The 19,169-nt window shown below is 43.5% G+C and overlaps 1 protein-coding gene across 2 annotated transcripts in view; it reads left to right on the top strand.

Moving 5' to 3' along the window:
- CREM (cAMP responsive element modulator) overlaps positions 1–18,080 on the top strand; it is a 22,797-nt gene extending 4,717 nt beyond the window's left edge. For both annotated transcript variants that reach the window (XM_018552318.1, XM_018552319.1), the window contains exons 2-3: positions 10,991–11,147; positions 17,731–18,080. In XM_018552318.1, coding sequence (XP_018407820.1) covers positions 10,991–11,147; positions 17,731–17,875 — 302 coding nt within the window. In that variant the 3' untranslated portion in view covers positions 17,876–18,080. The remainder of the gene's footprint in view (positions 1–10,990; positions 11,148–17,730) is intronic.
- Positions 18,081–19,169: the final 1,089 nt, after the last annotated feature.

Here is a 19,169-nt window from a genome sequence, read left to right as displayed (position 1 = left end):
TCTCTCTCTCTCTCTCGTTCTCTCTCTCTCTCTCGTTCTCTTTCTCTCTCTCGTTCTCTTTCTCTCTCTCGTTCTCTCTCTCTCTCGTTCTCCTTCTCTCTCTCTCTCTCTCTCTCTCTCTCTCGTTCTCCTTCTCTCTCTCTCTCTCTCCTTCTCTCTCTCTCGTTCTCTCTCTCTCGTTCTCCTTCTCTCTCTCTCGTTCTCTCTCTCTCTCTCGTTCTCTCTCTCTCTCTCTCGTTCTCTCCTTCTCTCTCACTCGTTCTCTCTCTCTCTCCCTCCTATGCATGCCTGATTTCACTTTACTACAAAATGCAATCAATATGCCCTCAAGCAATGCTTACATTTTAAATGTCACATGAGCTGGCTCGGAGGCAGTAAGGGAATCTATCTTATTTGCACAGGTTAATGTATAAATAGTGACATTTCAGTTGGGAGAGCTCAGAACTCTGCTTTATGTTGTCACAGTCCTTCTAGAACTTGCTGCGGACCCTATACAGGAAATGCATACACCTGTACCGCCCTCTCCAGCCTTTGGAACTAAACATAAAGCACGCATGTATCATAGACACTCCTCCTGGAAGTTGGCTGAAGTCAGCAGCACCAACAAGCAAGCCGCCTTCGCTGTGACTGATAGAGTGGGCGGCTGCTGGAATATTATGTCATTGTTATTCATTAGTAAGAACTATTGTCAAATCCGAGAGATGATCAAAATAAAAGAAGTGATCAGTCTGAGGATGAGCCTTTCACTACCCACTTTTGTATTTCCACTTTTGCAGCTGCATTGGGATTATATTATTATACATGATTTATATAGTGCAACTGTTTGCGGAGCGCTTTACAATATAAGGAAGACATAACAGTTACAATACAATTCAAGACAAGATAGTAAGGAGAGCCATGCCTGTGAGGACTTACAATCTGTAACACCTATTTTATATTTGTTAGTTTTCAATCATATTGTATGACTTATAAAATATAAACAACAACAAAATGCTTACATATTACATGTTACATATTACATTTTTCTGTAACTGAAATTTCTTTTGGAATGCATGGGGGCTGGGGGAGGTTAATAATTAACCCTGTCTGTACTGTGCTAGCAGACTTAATTATCAGTGGTAAACTAGATATGAACACTGTCTGCCCTAACAAAGGGTTAGTTCACCTTCAATGACATTAAAAGTGATATTGAAGTCAAAATGTTTTAGGTTATTTCCACAGCTGATTAAGTCACTTACAGCTCCCTCCCTCTACTGCGGATACACCAGCCATCACTTAGTGGGCCAGAAAGCCGGCTCCATGCTCCCTTGTCACCTGGTGTCACCTTTGCGATTGTTTTGCTAATCAGGAAGCCAGGTGGCGAGTCATTACACGCCGCCTGGCTTCCTTAATGGGACTTCCGGTATCGGTATTCGCAAGTACCGGGAAAAAAAATATATCGGTACTCGTACTCAACACCAAAAAAACAGTATTGGTGCATCCCTAGCTACAACAGTCACCCACCATTTAAATGCTGCCACCTTTCTGCTCCTTTATTTGCTGCATACAGTTTTTGTAATAAATCTCAAAGTAAATACCTTTTTCAAATCATTTTCCAATCGGTCACGTGACTGCAAAGCTATGGCGAGTGTCTGTCTACGTGGCTGGTGGACTTTATTTTTTTCAGGGCCGACAATACCTTAGAGCAGGGCTCCCAAACTCTTGGGGCCACTGGACAACATTTCATATAATGTCATACTTCATAACAAAATGTAACCATATACGGTACCAGTGTTAATGTCTGCGTGTGTTTATAATGTCACTATATTTTTTGTGATGGTTTGTGTGTGTGTATTGTCAGTGTATGAGTGATGTTGGTATGTGTCGGCTGCCTATGCAACCTTACGCTAGCGCTAGCCCTTCTCACCTGTCTTATACTGTCACCTCTAGACACTCTGTGTGTCATATCTGTATGTATACATGTGCATATGTGTTTAGTCTGGCCTGGATTAAGAGCATCGTGAGCCTGGTGCTGAGGATTTTGGTAGTATACACCAGTCAGTAGGATACTGACTTTCCCGTCCGGTCAGTCAGACAGGAAGCACCAGAGGCAACTCTCTGATTAGGTGGTCTAGTGTGCGGCCACCTAATATGCCTGATTAGAGAGCTGCCGGCACTTCTGATTGATTGTGTTTAGCGTGGCTGGCCCAGATTGCCATCGGGCATACTGAGGCAATCTGGGCCGGTGCAAGGATTTTTGCCTGCATAGGCAAAGGTGCATTTTTCCACCCCCACCCCCCGTAGCGCCCTCAGGCAGCTGCCTATACAACCTTACGCTAGCGTTGGCCCTGCTCACCTGTCTTATGCTGTCACCTCTAGACCCATCACCTCTCTTATACTTCCACCCATGGACCTGTCACCTCTCCCAAACTGCCACCCCAGGGCCCTTATCTGTCTCATGTGCCCATCCCTGGACCCCTCACCCGTCTCATACTCCCACCTGTGTCAGGAGCTCCATCCACCATCAGCACTGGTTGGGGGAAGAGGAGCAACCTCAGTCCATGCAGTCACCCAACTGCAGGTATGTGCTGCCCCTCTCTAGTCCTTGTCCTGCTGGGACTACTGGGGCTCCAGGAACAGTGAGTATGCAGGGCTCCGGGGACTGTCACTGCTGGGGCTCCGGGGACTTCCTCTCTAGTCCTTGTCCTGCTGGGACTACTGGGGCTCCAGGAACAGTGAGTATGCAGGGCTCCGGGGACTGTCACTGCTGGGGCTCCGGGGACTGTCACTGCTGGGGCTCCGGGGACTGTCACTGCTGGGGCTCCAGGGACTATTACTGCTGGGGCTCCGGGGATTGTCACTGCTGGGGCTCCAGGGACTCACTCTTCTCTTCCATGAACCCAATGCTCTCTGCAGCGCTCTGCCGCCTCTCAGGTGTTTGTGTGTCACTGCCTGTGCAAACTCCCAGCGCTGGTTTACCACAATAAATTACACATTTGGGGACACCTTTTGTCTGGTGCAGACCTTACTAATCCCTTCTTTCTGCTGGCGCTCAGTAAAAACTGTCAGAGCCCACTAAAACCGCGCCTTTTAGCAGACAGGCTAGTGTGAATGTATCCTGAGGAGTCAGAAGACTCTTGATAGTTCAGGAAATCATCTCTGCCTTATTTGCTTGTCTATACAGTTAAAGGACCATGTCACAGTAGTGATAGCGTCGCTGGTGGTGCAGACCACATGCTGCCTCCATTGGTGCATTGTAGCAGTAGTTAATGACATGACACAAGGGACAGAGATTGTACAAAAGGACATTCAAGTGTGCTTAGGGAAGATAATGTCTAAATACTGCCCTGCATGAGAAAAACAAGGTACAATATTGCTACTTGCGCATACATCACTTTAACGCTGGCTGACCTTCTCAATTAAATATCTGCCTATCTATGGCCTGCTTTGTATTTAAAGGGACTCTAATATATATAATATCCTCTTACCTATCTAAACGCTCCTTTAGTGTCACCTACAAATCTAACTCCTCCCCTCCTCTTCCTTTCTCTGTAGGGGTCCCCCAAGGCTCTGTCCTTGGACCCCTTCTCTTCTCTTTATCTACACCTCCTCCCTTGGTCAGTTAGTAACCTCACATTGTTTTCAATACCATCTCAATGCCGATGACACTCAAATCTATCTTTCTACCCCGCAAATCACCCCCGTGTCCTTGCGTGTCACTAATCTACTAACTGACATATCAGTCTGGATGTCACAACACTTCTTAAAACTCAACCTTTCAAAAACTGAGCTCATGATATTTCCTCCCGCCGTGCACCTTCCACCAACATTTCCCTTGAGATTGTTAACACAACGATCCACCCCCTCGCCCCATGCCAAGGTCTTAGGTGTCATCCTTGACTCGGACCTTGCTTTTCTTCACCACATCCAATCACTATCCAAATCCTGCCGCCTTCACCTTCGTAACATCTCCAAAATACGCCCCTTCCTCACCAATGAAACTGCAAAATTACTCATCCACTCCCTTGTTATATCTCGCCTTGACTATTGCAACTCCCTCCTCATTGGCCTACCTCTAAACAGGCTATCCCCCCTTCAGTCTATCATGAATACAGCTGCTAGACTCATTCACCTAACCAACCACTCAGTGTCTGAAACCCCCCTCTGCCAATCCCTGCACTGGCTTCCAATAGCCCAAAGGATAAAATTCAAATTATTAACAATGACTTACAAAGCCGTCCATAACTCTGCCCCCGGCTATAGCTCCAACCTGGTCTCAAAGTACCACCCTAACCGTCCCCTCCGCTCTTCAAAAGACCTCCTGCTTTCCAGCTCCCTCATCAACTCCTCCCATACTCGCCTCCAGGACTTCAATAGAGTCTCTCCCATCCTATGGAACTCTCTACCCAAACCTGTCCGTCTATCTCCCACTCTGACTGCCTTTAGCCGATCCCTTAAGACTCATCTCTTCAGGGAAGCCTATCCCACCTCAACCGCCTAACCACTGAACTATCACGTTCTCAAAGAATTCATCCCCACACAGCTACCTCCCTCCTCATGTACCACTTGCCCCTCCCTTTTAGATTGTAAGCCCTCACAGGCAGGGCCCTCCTTACCATCTAGTCTTGAATTGTATTGTGATTGTAATGTCTTCCTTATATTGTAAAGCGTTGCACTAACTGTTGGCGCTATATAAATCCTGTATAATAATAATAATATATCAAACCTGAAGTTCCTTACAAACAAAGAGCTATAATCATTGCCTCCTGCAACACACTGTTCTATCCTCCAACTCCTTGGTCACTGCTAAGTTCTGTAGTTAAGAGCCACACCATACAACAGGGGGGCTCAGGCTTCCGACACTCACGAAAGAGTAAAATGCCAAAGACACTGATGGAGGCTGCAGTGCTGGAATAGTGGTAAGGTAGAAGACATTGGCTCCTGAGAGGTGTGTATGATGCTTCTTCTCTTGTAGGGAGTGTTGGGTTACATTTTTTTAGAAACTGATAGTCTATTTAACTTTATCTTTATTTTAGAACAGGGCTGGACAAATCCTTGGAGCCAGGTAGCCAATGCTCCTTAAAAATTCCATCTGGCCCCAAACGTTTGAGGTTTTCTCTAGTTGTTTTTAATGGAGCTGACTTCCTAAAAACCCTGCTGGCTCCTGGATTCCATATTCATTTTTCTACACCTACTTTAGAACAAGACTGTTTGTCTGCAGTATAACTTAACAAAACTTGCATGGGTCACTGAGCTTGAATAAAGAGCTCCTACCATGGCGGGACTTCCAGCTATTTGACTTTCTTGTAGCTTTTGATATGTGTTCAAACACTTGTGTTTATAAGATGTTTCCTGGCTGGCTATATTCACAATTCACCTCCAGTATTGTAGTGGTAAACAAATTTTATGTGTGTGTACCGCCGTGGCCTCGCAGTGCTAGGACATTGGTTTCATCTCCCACTTACGATATCATCTCAGTTTCACAATTCAAAAACGTAGGCCAGATTTACACCTTTTCATTTTTGGCTGATGTGTTATTCATTGAAAGAAATGGAAATGCATCAAAACATGCTTCATAACACACACCAGTGCCTATGACTGTTATTACTCTCATTGTGGTAAAATTCAATACTTTGTAAGGCACATTAAAACCAGTGGCAACGAACACCGATGTGTCTTAAAGCATTTCCATTGTTGTTGGAAAATACATCAGGCAAAAAGTGAACCAAAACACAAATATGTGAATGGGACCGAAGTTGTAGGCTAAATGGCTTCCATCCAAACTGGCATGGCTGTGTGTTTATGTTCTATGTATTCAGAAGTGAAAGTTTCTGTTTCATATAGCAGGCTGAGTCAGACTGGTAGGACAATCTAACTTGCTAGTGCCCAACCTGCAGCCCAAGGACCACATGCGACCCCTTGGTCTTGTTGTGCGTCCCTCAGACCCCAGCTGTCTGTATTTGGAGTGGCAGCGTCGGTGGCGCTGAATATATAACTACAATTCCAATCCTAAAGTAGAGTTTATATCAAATCATATATAGAGCCATTTAGTTATGGTATCTTCTGAGCCTGTTCAGGTCTTTATCAAATTATAAGCCCTGAGGAAGGGGGAGTATTGTTGCCCCTGAAATGCATTGACTGTTTGATCGAATTATGAATAATTAAAGGGATCTTTTTTGCATTTGATCAATTGCTAAAAAGTCACAGCGCCCTTTCAAATGTGTTTTTCTAGATTGTATTGCTATTGAAGTGTAATAGTAATAATCTCTACTAGGCTCATGTAACATGTGCTCAGTCTCTCACCATGTTTTGTAGAACGTCTACAGTCTCCTACCATCATCTCCTGTACTATATCAGCAGTCCCTAACAGTCCACATACTGAACATTATGTGCATGCCTTTGATTATATCATAGGTCAAAGTTGAGGCCCCCTATAACTCGAATCGAAAGCCACTGATCTAAATAGTTGTAGACAGCACCTTTTGTGAAGAGTATTTATATAGCGCTAACTATTTACACAATGCTATATATACTGCACATTCACATCAGTCCCTGCTCTCAAAAAACTTACCATCTAAGGTCCCGATCCATGACATACAAGGCTGATTTAGACAGGAGGCAATTGACCTCCCTGGACAGGAGACCATGCAAACCCCTGCAGATAGTGTCCTGACCGGGATTTGAACCAGGGAACCCAGCGCTGAAAAACAGAAGTGCTAACCACTAAGCCACTGTTATGTTAAGGTGATTACACTGCATTGTATTGTATCACAGTGTACTTCTAGAATGTGGAGTAACTGCTAGCAAAAGCTGCAAATAGCAGCACCAAAGGCTAAGAACACAGCCTAATGATAAATAAGATCTCTATTGGAAAAACATTAGGGTCCAAAACGCACCAAATGTTTATAATTATCTTCCTTATGGGTCAGAGAAAAGCCACTGGTATGTGCTATGTCCCGAACGGTGCCATTGTGCTGAATACGGTGCATGGCATTGTAAACCTTTTTTTAAACCTTTATTAAAATGTCGGCATGTTGCAATGTGCTGTACTGCGTCTCGGCACACTGCATTGAAAAAGATTACTGTATGTAGTACTTTTTTCAGCGTGCATCCCTGCAACAAGATGGTGTGACTTGACTTCTTGTAAACAAGGCAGTTTACCTTGTCTGTGCATTAGGAGTAACGCATCTGGTGTGAATGGGCCCTAAAGAGCCACGAGAGAAAGTATTTTAGTTTGATAACTATATATAGACAATATATGTATTGATAGTATCTGGGGCGTAACTAGAAATCACAGGGCCCCATAGCAAAATTTTGTATGGGGCCCTGTGATTTCTACTTACACCCTTGCAGGGCCCACCTGTTACCTGAGATCCCCCACAGCCCACCTAAGAGTGACCTTGCAGAGCCCATCATAGACTCCCTATGGTGGGCTCTGCAGGGTCCCAGGTGGGCTGGTCACACCCCTGCACATCTCTTGCCTGTAAGCTCCTCCTCCATGGTCGCTTGCAGGCCTCGCCTCCTCCGCTGCCGGCATCGGGCCCTGCCTCCTCTTCCGCAGCTGCTGCCTGTCAATGACCTAGCAGCATCTGTGAGGAGGAACTGACAGTTGTCAGTGATTCTGAACAGCGGCACGTTCCTCCTCACAGCCGCCAGTGACAGCCAGCAGCCTAAGATGCCATAGCGACCCAGGCGGCCCACACAGCATCAGGGGGACCCCATTTGTTCCGCGTCCTGGCTGGGCCTCCCCGTGCCCTGGGCCCCATATAGGGGTATGGTCAGCCATATGTTAATGTTTACTGTTTTCTACTAGTGGAAATGCACTTACTGTTCACTCACTCCAGTGCTCTATGCTGGCAGTGATGAACAATGGCTTCATCCCTCATCACAGTGATCTTCATGCAGACTTGTTTTGCTGAGGAAGAGGGGGCTGTGTCAGACCTCGTCTGTTAGATTAGAGTGCAATGGGCATCACAGTCAAACTCTGTTGCTAATTGGACTGTGCAGTTATACTTAAAGTATAGCTAAAACCCAAAAGCCCTAAATCTGCATCTAGATTAGGATGTGATTTATACTATGTAGTCTGTCCCATATAACGGAGCAACACATTTTTCAATGTTGCAACATGTTTCCCACTTCTGCTTTTTGCAACCATGCATTGCACCTATACTTCTCAAACAGCCTGTTTTGAAATATTCATGAGTACTCTTGAAATCATCGGCCTTAAAAAGGACCTTTCCTGTTCAAAATATGTCCTTCATCCATCTGTTTAATGCAAGTTACGAAATCTCATGAAATATTTCATTCGCCTATGGCGGAAAAAGAGAACTCCTATGGCCAAACCATCTGCAGAAATTCAGCCAAGCCTTGGTGAAGAGGCAGCCCCTAAAATGGGCTGTTTTGGCAAATACAATTCATCACACATTTTAATAACTTATATTGAACTGATTCACAAATAAAATATGGCAGAAAGGGCTGTCTTTACCAGGAACGGTATTATTCATAGGGGTGGAATAACAGAGCGGGTGACCCTCAAGCGGCCGAGTGGGTTGTTGTGCTTGCTCATGCAGTGTACAACTGATCTGACCACAGCTAGATTCCATCATGACATTTGAGAGAGCGATGATGTCAGTGTTCTACTACTAAAATATATCCCATGGTATTAGTGGTCTGAAAGCCTTTTGGCTGCTACATCTGCGGGGGCCCATGTGATCTGAATGATGCATATCCTGCTGTCAAACTGCAAAATCACTGCCGCAGAAGGGAAAACAGAGTCAGTCACCCTGTAGTCCTTCCTGAAACTGCTCCCACACGTCACTCCAGGCAGCTAATAAAAGAACACTAGTTTATGTATTCATGAAATGCATATTCAAAGCTCAACTCCAGGTATACAATGCAGAACACAGTTAAATAAATGTATGTATGTATATATATATATATATACTGCATACTACAGTCAATTAAATGACAACCCTCTCCTTGCTGGAATGAAGATTTCCAATGCACATAACACTTACATTTATTATCATATCATCTTTAATATATACACATATATATGAGCTGTTTTATCTTCCAAAAATCTTTGTTTTTCCTGAACCCATCCTGAAATTTACACAGCACCGCCAGTTTTGTAGCATGCTTATTCTTATCTTAATTTCCTCTTTGCCACAGACTGTGATTGGACAGTGAAGGAGCAGCAGAATACTCTTGTCATCGCTCTGCTCTTAGCATGTTCCTTCTCCTTGTTCCTTGTGTGCCTGTAGCACACCTGATTTCCTCCTAGTGCTGACCCACCCTCTTTCTGCCTGCTATACAGTGAATAGTTGCGTGCTGATATACAGTGACTAGGTAATATTTTAAGGTAAAGTCCACGTTTGTAAAAAAAAAATACTACATGGACACATCTTCATAATAGAAAAAAATGTGCTTTTATTACTTTTTGTTTTGACCATGATTGGAGGATCATGGGTGCAATGCTCCGGCTCCAGCAGATGAATGCACTACAAGTGTGGTGATGTCCCTCTGACACGGTGGCTGATGGTACGTGTAGTTTCTCCATTCATAGATCCTGTCAAAGGATCTATAAATGGAGGATGCGGCTGTGTGGGCAAAGCCATGCTCAGCCACACCAAATTAAAAAAAGAACAATGGGAGAAAACCCCACAATCTAGTTAAAGCTGGCCATCCACCTATAGATTATCTGCAGATTTTCTATGGTCAGATGGAAAAAGTGCAACGGATTCCTCCTTCTACGCTAAACTGTGCGGATGGAGGAATCTCCCACTGGGCCAAGCTTCAGTATCTTGCTAGTCGACCTCACTGATGTCAAAATACCTGAACAATCTGATTGGATGCAGGTATTATTAAGGTATTAGGACAGCCAGCAGAGCCGACTAGCAAGATACTGAAGCTTGGCCCAGTGGGAGATTCCTCCATCCGCACAGTTTAGCGTAGAAGGAGGAATCGGTTGCATTTTCCATCTGACCATAGCAAATCTGCATATAATCTATAGGTGTACGGCCAGCTTTAGTGCGTGCGTGCGTGCGTGCGTGCGTGCGACCATGCCTCATGTTACACCTTGAATATGGGTGTAACATAAAACATGGTCCTAAAGGTAAACCTTAAAGCAATGCTAAGGTCTAAGTGGACCCGCAATCAGCCGCCGTAATGGCTTTCAAAAACTGATAGAAAAATTGAAATGTTGCTCCTTGCATCCATGGCAACACTAAACATGCTCTTTATACTGTCTACAAAATACTTCTATGTCATTTTATTTTTGTAGAACACTGGGTATGGTCACGGCAGCAGAACTTCCAGTTAGCAATGTCACATTAGTGGACGTTCGGAGTATTTCCATTGCAGAAACATGTAAGAATCTACAAGGAATTTTGCTAAAAGACTTGCACTTTATACAAGCGACCTAGGGAGGATTCTCAACAAAACCTAGTGACACTAAACTCAGGAGTTAAATCTTAAAATTGCATTCAGGTACCTTTTAACTATTAACAGAAATGTATCTTATTTGTGTATCACTCGGCTGTAGATCCTCAAATCATCTCTGAATTGGTGCTGACACTGTCCTTCCTTCTGGAGGGTGGCTACTTTTGTTCCCCATGGTGCCTGTGTGTGATGTAAAGTAGTCACCGCTCCAAGCTCACTCCCGTGATGGACTACAATCTCATGTTTAGTTTACTAATTTGTATTGAGATTGTAGTCCATCCCAGGAGCGAGCTTGGAGCAGTGACTACTTTACAACACACACAGGGACCATGGGGAACAAAAGCAGCCACCCTCCAGAAGGAAGGACAGTGTCAGCACCAATTCAGAGATGATTTGAGGATCTACAGCAGATGGATACACAAACAAGATACATTTTTGTTCATAGTTGGGGTACTTGAATGTATTTTAAGGTTTAACTCCTGAGTTTAGTGTCACTTGAACTTTTTTCCTTCTATAATGTAATCCTGAGATTATCCTGTTTGTTTTCTAAGTAGAATTTCTCTTGTTTCAGCTGCTACTGGAGAGATGCCAACCTACCAGATCCGTACAGCGGGCTCTACTTTGCAACAAGCGGTTGTAGTGACAGCGGCACCAGCAAACCTGCACAGTCCGCAGCAGATGGCAGAAGAAGCAACGCGCAAGAGAGAAATGCGGCTTATGAAAAATAGGTAAGAAATCTATTCCCTATTGTTTGTGCATCTTGTTATTTCTCTTTCTATAGTCAGTCAGTCCTTAAAGAAGAACTCTGGGCATATTAAATCTTAACCCTTGCGGTGGGCCTACCTCTGCACTGCAAGGGTTAAGTGCTTTTTTTGTCTAGGGAGCTAAAACAACAAAAATATACCCGCCATAACTTCCGACCTGGCTGGCTGCTAGACTGGTTCCTGCAGCCTCACTCCCCCTCTGCTCTGGTGGTCTACGAACCCGTGACATCATCACATCCAATTCAGTGTATATGATGTGAGGATGCTGAGGGACTTTACGTCACCGTAGTAGAGGGATACCAAGGCTGCAGGGACCGGTCTAGCAGCCAGTTGAGTTGAATGTTCAGGTAAGTATATCTTTGTTATTTTAGCTCCCTAGACAAAACAAGCACTTAACCCTGGCAGTACGGGGGTAGGCCCACTGCAGAGGTTAAGATTTCATATGCCCAGAGTTGCTGTTTAAATGGAAACCAAAGTTATACCCTCTTCGATAGGACAGTCCCCTTTTATTAGCAAATTGTATCCACCATCTGTGGGATGTCCCACCTCGAATGGACCCATGTTGCAGAGGCAGGTGGCATGCAAAGTGCACTGCCATTTTGTGTTCCTGTCATAGGAAAGTGACCTCCTTTTTCTTTTTTTCTCTAGAATAACATTTGTGTATTTGTGAATGGGCAGATGCAGGGACTTACACAGACTGAAAACTGGACTATTGATGCACATTTCATATTTGTTTCTGAAGTGCATGGTTGTTTTCCCAAAGTGCGTAGCCTTACGTCCCTATATCCTACTATATCCTATCCTTCTATCATATATCCAAAGAATATTAAAGCGATTAAAGGAATTTAAGATTCCTATTTTCATTAGGCATTCTGTCTCTTGTTTCCTTTGATTGGTCAGTGAATAGAGCAGAGCCCAGATGTGGGGGATCAGCCCCAGCCAGCTGCTGGCAGTATACTGTATATTAACTCTCGGTCCTGTCCAGGTTCTCACGGGGCACATGGGTGTCAATCTTTTCCCCTAGGTACTTTAAAGAGGGCCTAACGTTTCCTTTTGTCTCCTCTTAGTTTCAACCCCTCCTTCAGTTTTATACTGCAATACTAACCTGTCCCCAGCACATACTGTACATTGTTCAGTTATAGAGGGCCAGTGCCATAAGTGTCCATGTCCCCACCCCACATAGTTCCATGAGCAGTGTCCACCACATTAAACAATGTGCACCTCAGTGTTGTATCTTTTTCTCCAGTTTCTGTGCTAGCATCTATTACAGTTCTACTCCCATAGATTGGAGCAGCTTCTCCCTACGGCCTGCACTACCTTCTAGCATCTTCCCACTACTATCCTCCCTGTCTACAATGTGTAGTCTGAATGCCCTTTTTCCCCCTGGTCCACACTACATTCTCTTCTCATGGAGCAGCACCCAACTTCATCTACACTACTTTTTCTTGCACCCCCACCCTTTCCTTTCCATACTGCATTCTCTGGCTGCACTGCTCCCACCAGCCTGGCTTCCTTTTCTGGTGGCTTTCCACCCCACGGTCCACACTACATGCTCTTCCGGCTCTTTCCTCACTGTCTGTAGTATCTTCTCTTGCAGGTTCCCCCCACCATCCAGGGTGCAACTGTTTATACCGCCCTCCACCCCAATCTCTCTCCAAAATGCTGCATTCTGCATGCTCAGTCTTGTATCCACTTTGCTTCGTACAGTACTTAAACTCTGATCCCTGTGTCCTTCTCACTGATTTAGTATTGCAGTGTCCCTGTCTTTCTGTCTTCTTTCTGCATTCTTTACCTTCCTATCTTGTGGTATGTCTGTGATATGTTGTCTCTGAACACTATTACCACTGTCTCCAGGCTGCCATAGTGGGGAAAATTAGCTGCTTAGTCCCCTTTTTCTGTTTTCCTAATAGTCCACAATCTGACCCTGTTGCCTACTCTTTCTGTCCCCCTCATCCATAATCATCTACTAACTACCCTTTCTCTTAGTCTCCCTGATCCTTGATCAATGAACATACATCCTACTTTCTTTTTTGCTTCTATTCTGCCTTTGATGCTTCTTTCAAGGTTCCGTGGTTACTTCTCTCTGTTTTACACTCTTCGCCATGATCCACTTCCACTCTGCATCTTTTATGCACTCCTCGTCTACAACCAGTTGCTGTTATGCCTTCTCTGATTTGCCCTTGCTCCCCAGTTCCACGTTCAGCTACCATTCTCCCTTCTCTTTCTGAATTTCTGGTCCATAATGAACTCCTACTTTGCCTTCTATATTAACCCTCTCCATGATTAGTTTTCACTCTGTCTCTGCATATGATCAATCTAGTGAGCTCACTAAATAATACAGCTTAAGTTTTGTTTGATTGAGAGGCTCCACCATGCAGGACAAAGCTGCAGGAGCACTTTAATATTGTATATATGCTTCTTTACAGTATATACGTCCCTTTGCATTTATTCAACTAAAATTTAAATTCATGGTTTCAGTTTTAGCTATTTTGTGGTTACCTTTTTGTCTTTTCCATCAGAATTTAGGCCAATCATGCACACATGATATTCATATTCCTTGTACTCGATTGGCATTACTTTTAGGGTTGGTTTAACTATTAATGAACACATAAACGTCTCTGAATAACACTTAATCTAACAAAAAATGCTTGATCATCCTTTTCCATTTTCTAGACAGAAATGGCCCCTCCATAGCTCATGCACTGCACCTGTATGGCAATATGGTCCCAGCAGTGTGTGACTCAAGCAAAGACAAATACCAAACCTACTGTTATTTCAGTTAGAGATCTCTCTGTGTAAAACAGTTCCAAAGTCCTCCTGTGAGCTCCTGTATATGCTGCTATGTTATACCAGGTGACAGGAGTCTCGGTTAGCTAAGCATTGCCTGCAGTAAGGAGATGTGCTATACAGGAGTTGTGAGCTATACACATCCAAGTGCCACCATCTCCCACATCACCTGACATCATTTGGAAGATTCCCTTGCACAAAGTAAGATGTCAGGGATGAGGAAGAATTGTTAGTATCTAGTGAAATCATGCAATTTGAAGAGTGCAAACATGGTATACCGATGATGTTCTGCATAAACACGGCCCCTATGCAGTCATTTTTTTCATTAAGGATGGCCTGTGGTTTGCAATGGCTGCAGTCTCTTGGCACAATACACTGACCCCAGAAGAACAGCGGAATAAACCATAGAGTTAGGATGGAAAGTGAGCAGCCCCTCTCATCATGGTTTAATTTGGGCACATATTTAAAATCTAGTCAAATATTGAGGATTTGAAATCTTTATAATTACAAGATTTGATATTTGTCCCTATTGACTGTTATATATTTGGTTAAAGTTGCTATACCTACAGTAGTGGTAATATCCTACATTTCAAAACCCTATTACTTTTTAGCATCCCATAGATAATTCACTTCATGGTTGTTAGGATGCCTTTACATGTGTGTGAGCCATCCTGCACATGTTTTGACATCGACCAGCAACTATGTTCTGACTTTCATTACTCACACTACCTAACACCTTGCATGACAGCATAGCCCATGCACCTGAGCAGCCCAAAAAGACAGTTGCTCCTCTTACATGTGCGGGGCCTCTGGAACTGATGGCAGCCGGGGTGTTATTTGGCCAACATCACTTCAGGGCAATATTGGTTTTGCTCTGAAGTCTTGTGCACGCAGCCCCACAATGGCTATTTCATAATATTGCAAGTGTGGCTCGCATTATAGGGTCCTGTAGGTATCCTACCACACTCCTGACCGTTATACCCTTCGAAAGCCAGCTAGCTGAAATGGCTACGGATGGCACCTCATGAATCCGAAGTTGTAAAGTGTGTCATAGCACCCCGAGGATCTTTCCAAGAAACGTCTTTATTGAGGTATATACAGTTTGTCACAAGAATGGCAATGTTTCGGGGCCACACAGGGTCCCTTCCTCAGTCATAATAAGTAATATTACACCTGATGAAAGGGCCCTATGTGGCCCTGAAATGTTGTCAATCTTGTGACAAACTGTATATACGTCAATAAAGACGTTTTTTGGACACAGATTCTCAGTGTGGTGGTGACATACTTCACATTATAGTGTGTCACACGTACAGTGTAAAACAGCATTCCATTGCTACAATGGCCATAATTTGATAGTAAATGTCCCATTCAGCCTCCCAGATAGCAAGGATAACTTGCCACAAACTTGTGACAGGGTTACATTGTAATTTTTGTTAACTTGATGCACACATTCCCCGGCAAGTTGTAAACTTGCAGAACACTTGCAGCACAAGTTCTAGTTGACACTTTTTGAATTTGTAGCAAATTTGCTTGGCAAGTCTACAGCAAGAGTTCTGCAGGTCTTAGCAAGAGCTCTGCAAGCTAGCTGGTCTGGAGACTTGCAATGCAGACTTGCTGTAATTGTGCAACAAAATTGTGAAGCTTGGCAAGATTGCCATAGTTTAGCAAGTCATTTTCAAACTTGCAGCTCAATTGCTTGCTATCTGGGCTCCTGCTAACATACAAACAACACACTCCATTTTGCTGGTTCTCCTTCTTTGTGCCATTGCTTTTTCAACTGCTTCTGCATCTCCTATTGGCTTCTGCATCCCCTCACAACAACCCACTGACCTTGCCCATCTTAGAGAGACCTGTGACTAGGGATGGAAACAGAGTTCCCAGACATGTAGTGTTCAACCTGAATTTTACATGTTTGCTGTTCACTAACTAAACTGGCCAGTTCACCCAACTGCTGAACCTCCGGCTACTTCAGTCGCAGGCCATTCATTTAGTAGCAGTATCATTACATGCATGACATTCCACTCCTTTGTTGCTAGGAAGCTGGTGACCGTGTGTGTCCTAGCAGCTAAGGATGATGTTGGGCTCGCTGCTTTCATCATAGCAACCAATAACACCATTGGTTGCTAAGATGCTGGCCGGTGCACAGTCAATGGTTGTTAGTGTGCACCATAAAAACACTTAATGACACTTTGAAAAAAGACTAACCTCCATACCAGCCCATTACAGTGTGGTATGGTTTTTAAGGAGAACCCCATGCAAAAAAGTGGAAAGGTAGCCCCCTCGTGTGTGACCTGGTACAATTCAGCAGGGAAGGGGGCGCACACTTACTGCCCCTTCCTTTCCTGGTCAGCCAGGCTGCATGCTCTGATTAGGGTCTGGTGTGATATTTGGGGGTGATGACACACTTTTTTTGTGGGGTACCCCCTTATCATCAAGGCCATGGGTCTGGTATGAATTTTAGGGAAAACCGCAAATTTTTTTTGTTTTTTTGTTTTTCATAGGTCCCCCACCTTAAATTCCACAACCTCCTCTAGACCATTTTCTAGTGGTCCCCGCAGCGCACTTTCCCCCGCCCCCTGCACGGGTGCCACCATCGTTCTAATGGAGGCACCCGTGCGCGCTCGTCCCCGCAGTGGCTGTGTGGGTCCATAGACACACACAGCCCTGTGGCAGGCCACGCCCCTTCCCTCTTTGATTGATGGCAGAAGGAGCCTATGGCTCCTCTGCCATCAGTATCCTCCCCCCGCAACCCGGAAGTTCGGTGGACGGAGGATCTCTTTGGACCGGCGGCGGAGACGAGCGCAGCTGACAGGTAAGTGTGGGGGGAGGGGGGGGGGGAGACTGGGGTAGAAAAAAGGTGCTCGGCCGTTTTTACCCTAATGCAGAGAATGCATTAAGGTAAAAAATGCCCAGACCTTAATGCTACTTTAAGGTCCCCGCTGAATGTATTTGTATTGTTTCCCTAAATTTTGCAATTTGGCAATAAACAAAGAGCATAACAAAAAGATTCCTATAGACTTCATTGGGGTACGTCATTATGTTTGGGGTTCATGATTTTTTTTTTTTTTTTGGTTCAACGCACATCCAGCGAACTGAAGTTTGCTTAGTTCACTCACCACTACCTGTGACCATTAACAGATTCCGACTTCCCCTGGAGATGACACCCCTAGAGCCCCTTACTTATGACAGCAATGCCTCTCATATGTTTCCATTTTTTTTTCTACGTTTCTGTTGTCCAATCAATTGGCACATTTTAGCTAGGAATATTCTTACCAAGCTGTTGTTTATTCTGGAATTACATCAAGGTTTTGTAACTCAGGCTGAATGCTTTTCTAGGCATAGTTTAACTGATTACCTTTTTTCTTCTCTTGAATGTTTTTGTTTTTTAACAGCTTTGTGATTCTTTTGTGCTTTGCAATTAATCCATTCATCGCTGCATTTGCTTGCCTAACTTGCATGTCAACATTTGCAGTTAGGAAGTAATACTGCATATTCTGTTATTTCCAAATTATGTCATTTGTGCTTTTTGTGTTCTATAATCTGAGCTGACATGTGTCACTACTTTCCATCAGTGCTGAACTCTGGTTGATTCCCCGCATTCTTTTCCACCTCGCATTGTTCATGTGCTTCTGTGTCCTTGCAATGCTTTGTTTGCTGCATGCAGCAGATGTACATTACACGTTCCTGATGTAGCGGTGGAAGTCTTTTCCTTATCTGTCTTTGGTCTCTTCTTTAGTTTCATATCCTGTGTTGGTTTCAGGGAAGCGGCTCGGGAGTGTCGCAAAAAGAAGAAAGAATATGTCAAGTGTCTTGAAAATCGTGTGGCTGTGCTTGAGAACCAAAACAAGACTCTGATTGAGGAGCTGAAGGCACTAAAAGATCTATATTGTCATAAAGCAGAATAACTTTTTGGCTTTGGATTTTGTTAGAGGCATGAGCATTTTGCAACCCGGATCTCATAAATGGACTGTGAGCCTACGACGGACTCTGTGCTGATTTGGGTTTCTGAAAAGTCAGGAGTGTTTCTTACTGGTGTCAATCACTTATTTTATTTTATTCCTTTTTTTTAAAATTGCTTTTAGCAGTATACTTGCATGCAACTTTTTGCTGGTATTTTTGGTTTTTACTTTTTACAGGGCAATGGTCTCTTGTTTCCAGAAAAAAACAAAACTGTACATTAGAAGCTTGGAGCGTCATGTCACTGAGCTGGAATTTGAAAAATGGATTTTGCTAGAAATTTCTTCCTTCATCGCAAAGATGCTTCCTTGCAGCATAGATTAAAGCTATTTAAATATGTATAAACCTTCAGACCAGAAATCCTCATTTTGCCACCTTTACACTCTAACATTCCTAGAGCATTCTGCTACGGTGCCACTAATAGCATTAAAATAAGACTTTTCTAGTAAAATCAAAACCATAAAAAAATTGAAATAAAAAAGCCTATATGTATATATTGTGTTAATATATTGTTTAGATTGGTAGTTTCTACACACACTCTAGTTTTGCTACATCATGTGCCACAAATTGTGACATAAACAGTAAATATTTTTTTAGAGATTGTAATTTCACAGCATACCTCAGGAACAAATGTCTGTACAATACAATTGCTGAATTTAACATGTATGACAACTATTTCATTTCCCATCATTCAACAGATTTATGTTTATTTTTCCTTGAGTTTATTTGGCGAGCCAGATCTTGTGTTCCTTGTTTTTAAAGCAGAAGTTTTATCTATGTGTTTTTGCCTAAAACAATGCTTTACAACTCCAGTCCTCCAGGGTTATGACCATCACTCAGACCTAAAGTTCTAATTAAAGATTTATAGCGCCCTTTTATTTCAAGTGGAACTATGGGCAAAATAAAAAATGACATATATGATGCAGTCTGTCAATAGCATTAACGCAGCCGTTTTTCTTTTTCTGAGTCCCCCGTGTAACATAGTTTTATTACTTGTTGATCTTGCCAGTAGATCTAATTTTTTTTATTTAACTTCCTTTTAAAAGGACAAGCTGTCCACCAAAAAGATTCGGTTACAGGGGTTGGAACAAACCATATAACACTGCTGGGGGGCTTAAAGTGACGACACTAAACCCCAGAGTTAAATCTTAAAAATGCATTAAGTACCTTAACTTTTAACAAAAATGTATCTTATTTGTGTTATCACTCGGCTGTAGATCCTCAATCTCGATCTCTGAATTG

This window comes from Nanorana parkeri, unplaced genomic scaffold (genome assembly GCF_000935625.1).
Source record: "Nanorana parkeri isolate BGI_ZX_2015 unplaced genomic scaffold, ASM93562v1 scaffold84, whole genome shotgun sequence".
In the NCBI taxonomy this organism is placed as follows: Eukaryota; Metazoa; Chordata; class Amphibia; order Anura; family Dicroglossidae; genus Nanorana; species Nanorana parkeri.
The sequence above is the reverse complement of the archived record's forward strand: the minus strand, read 5'-3'. Positions and strand labels throughout refer to the sequence as shown.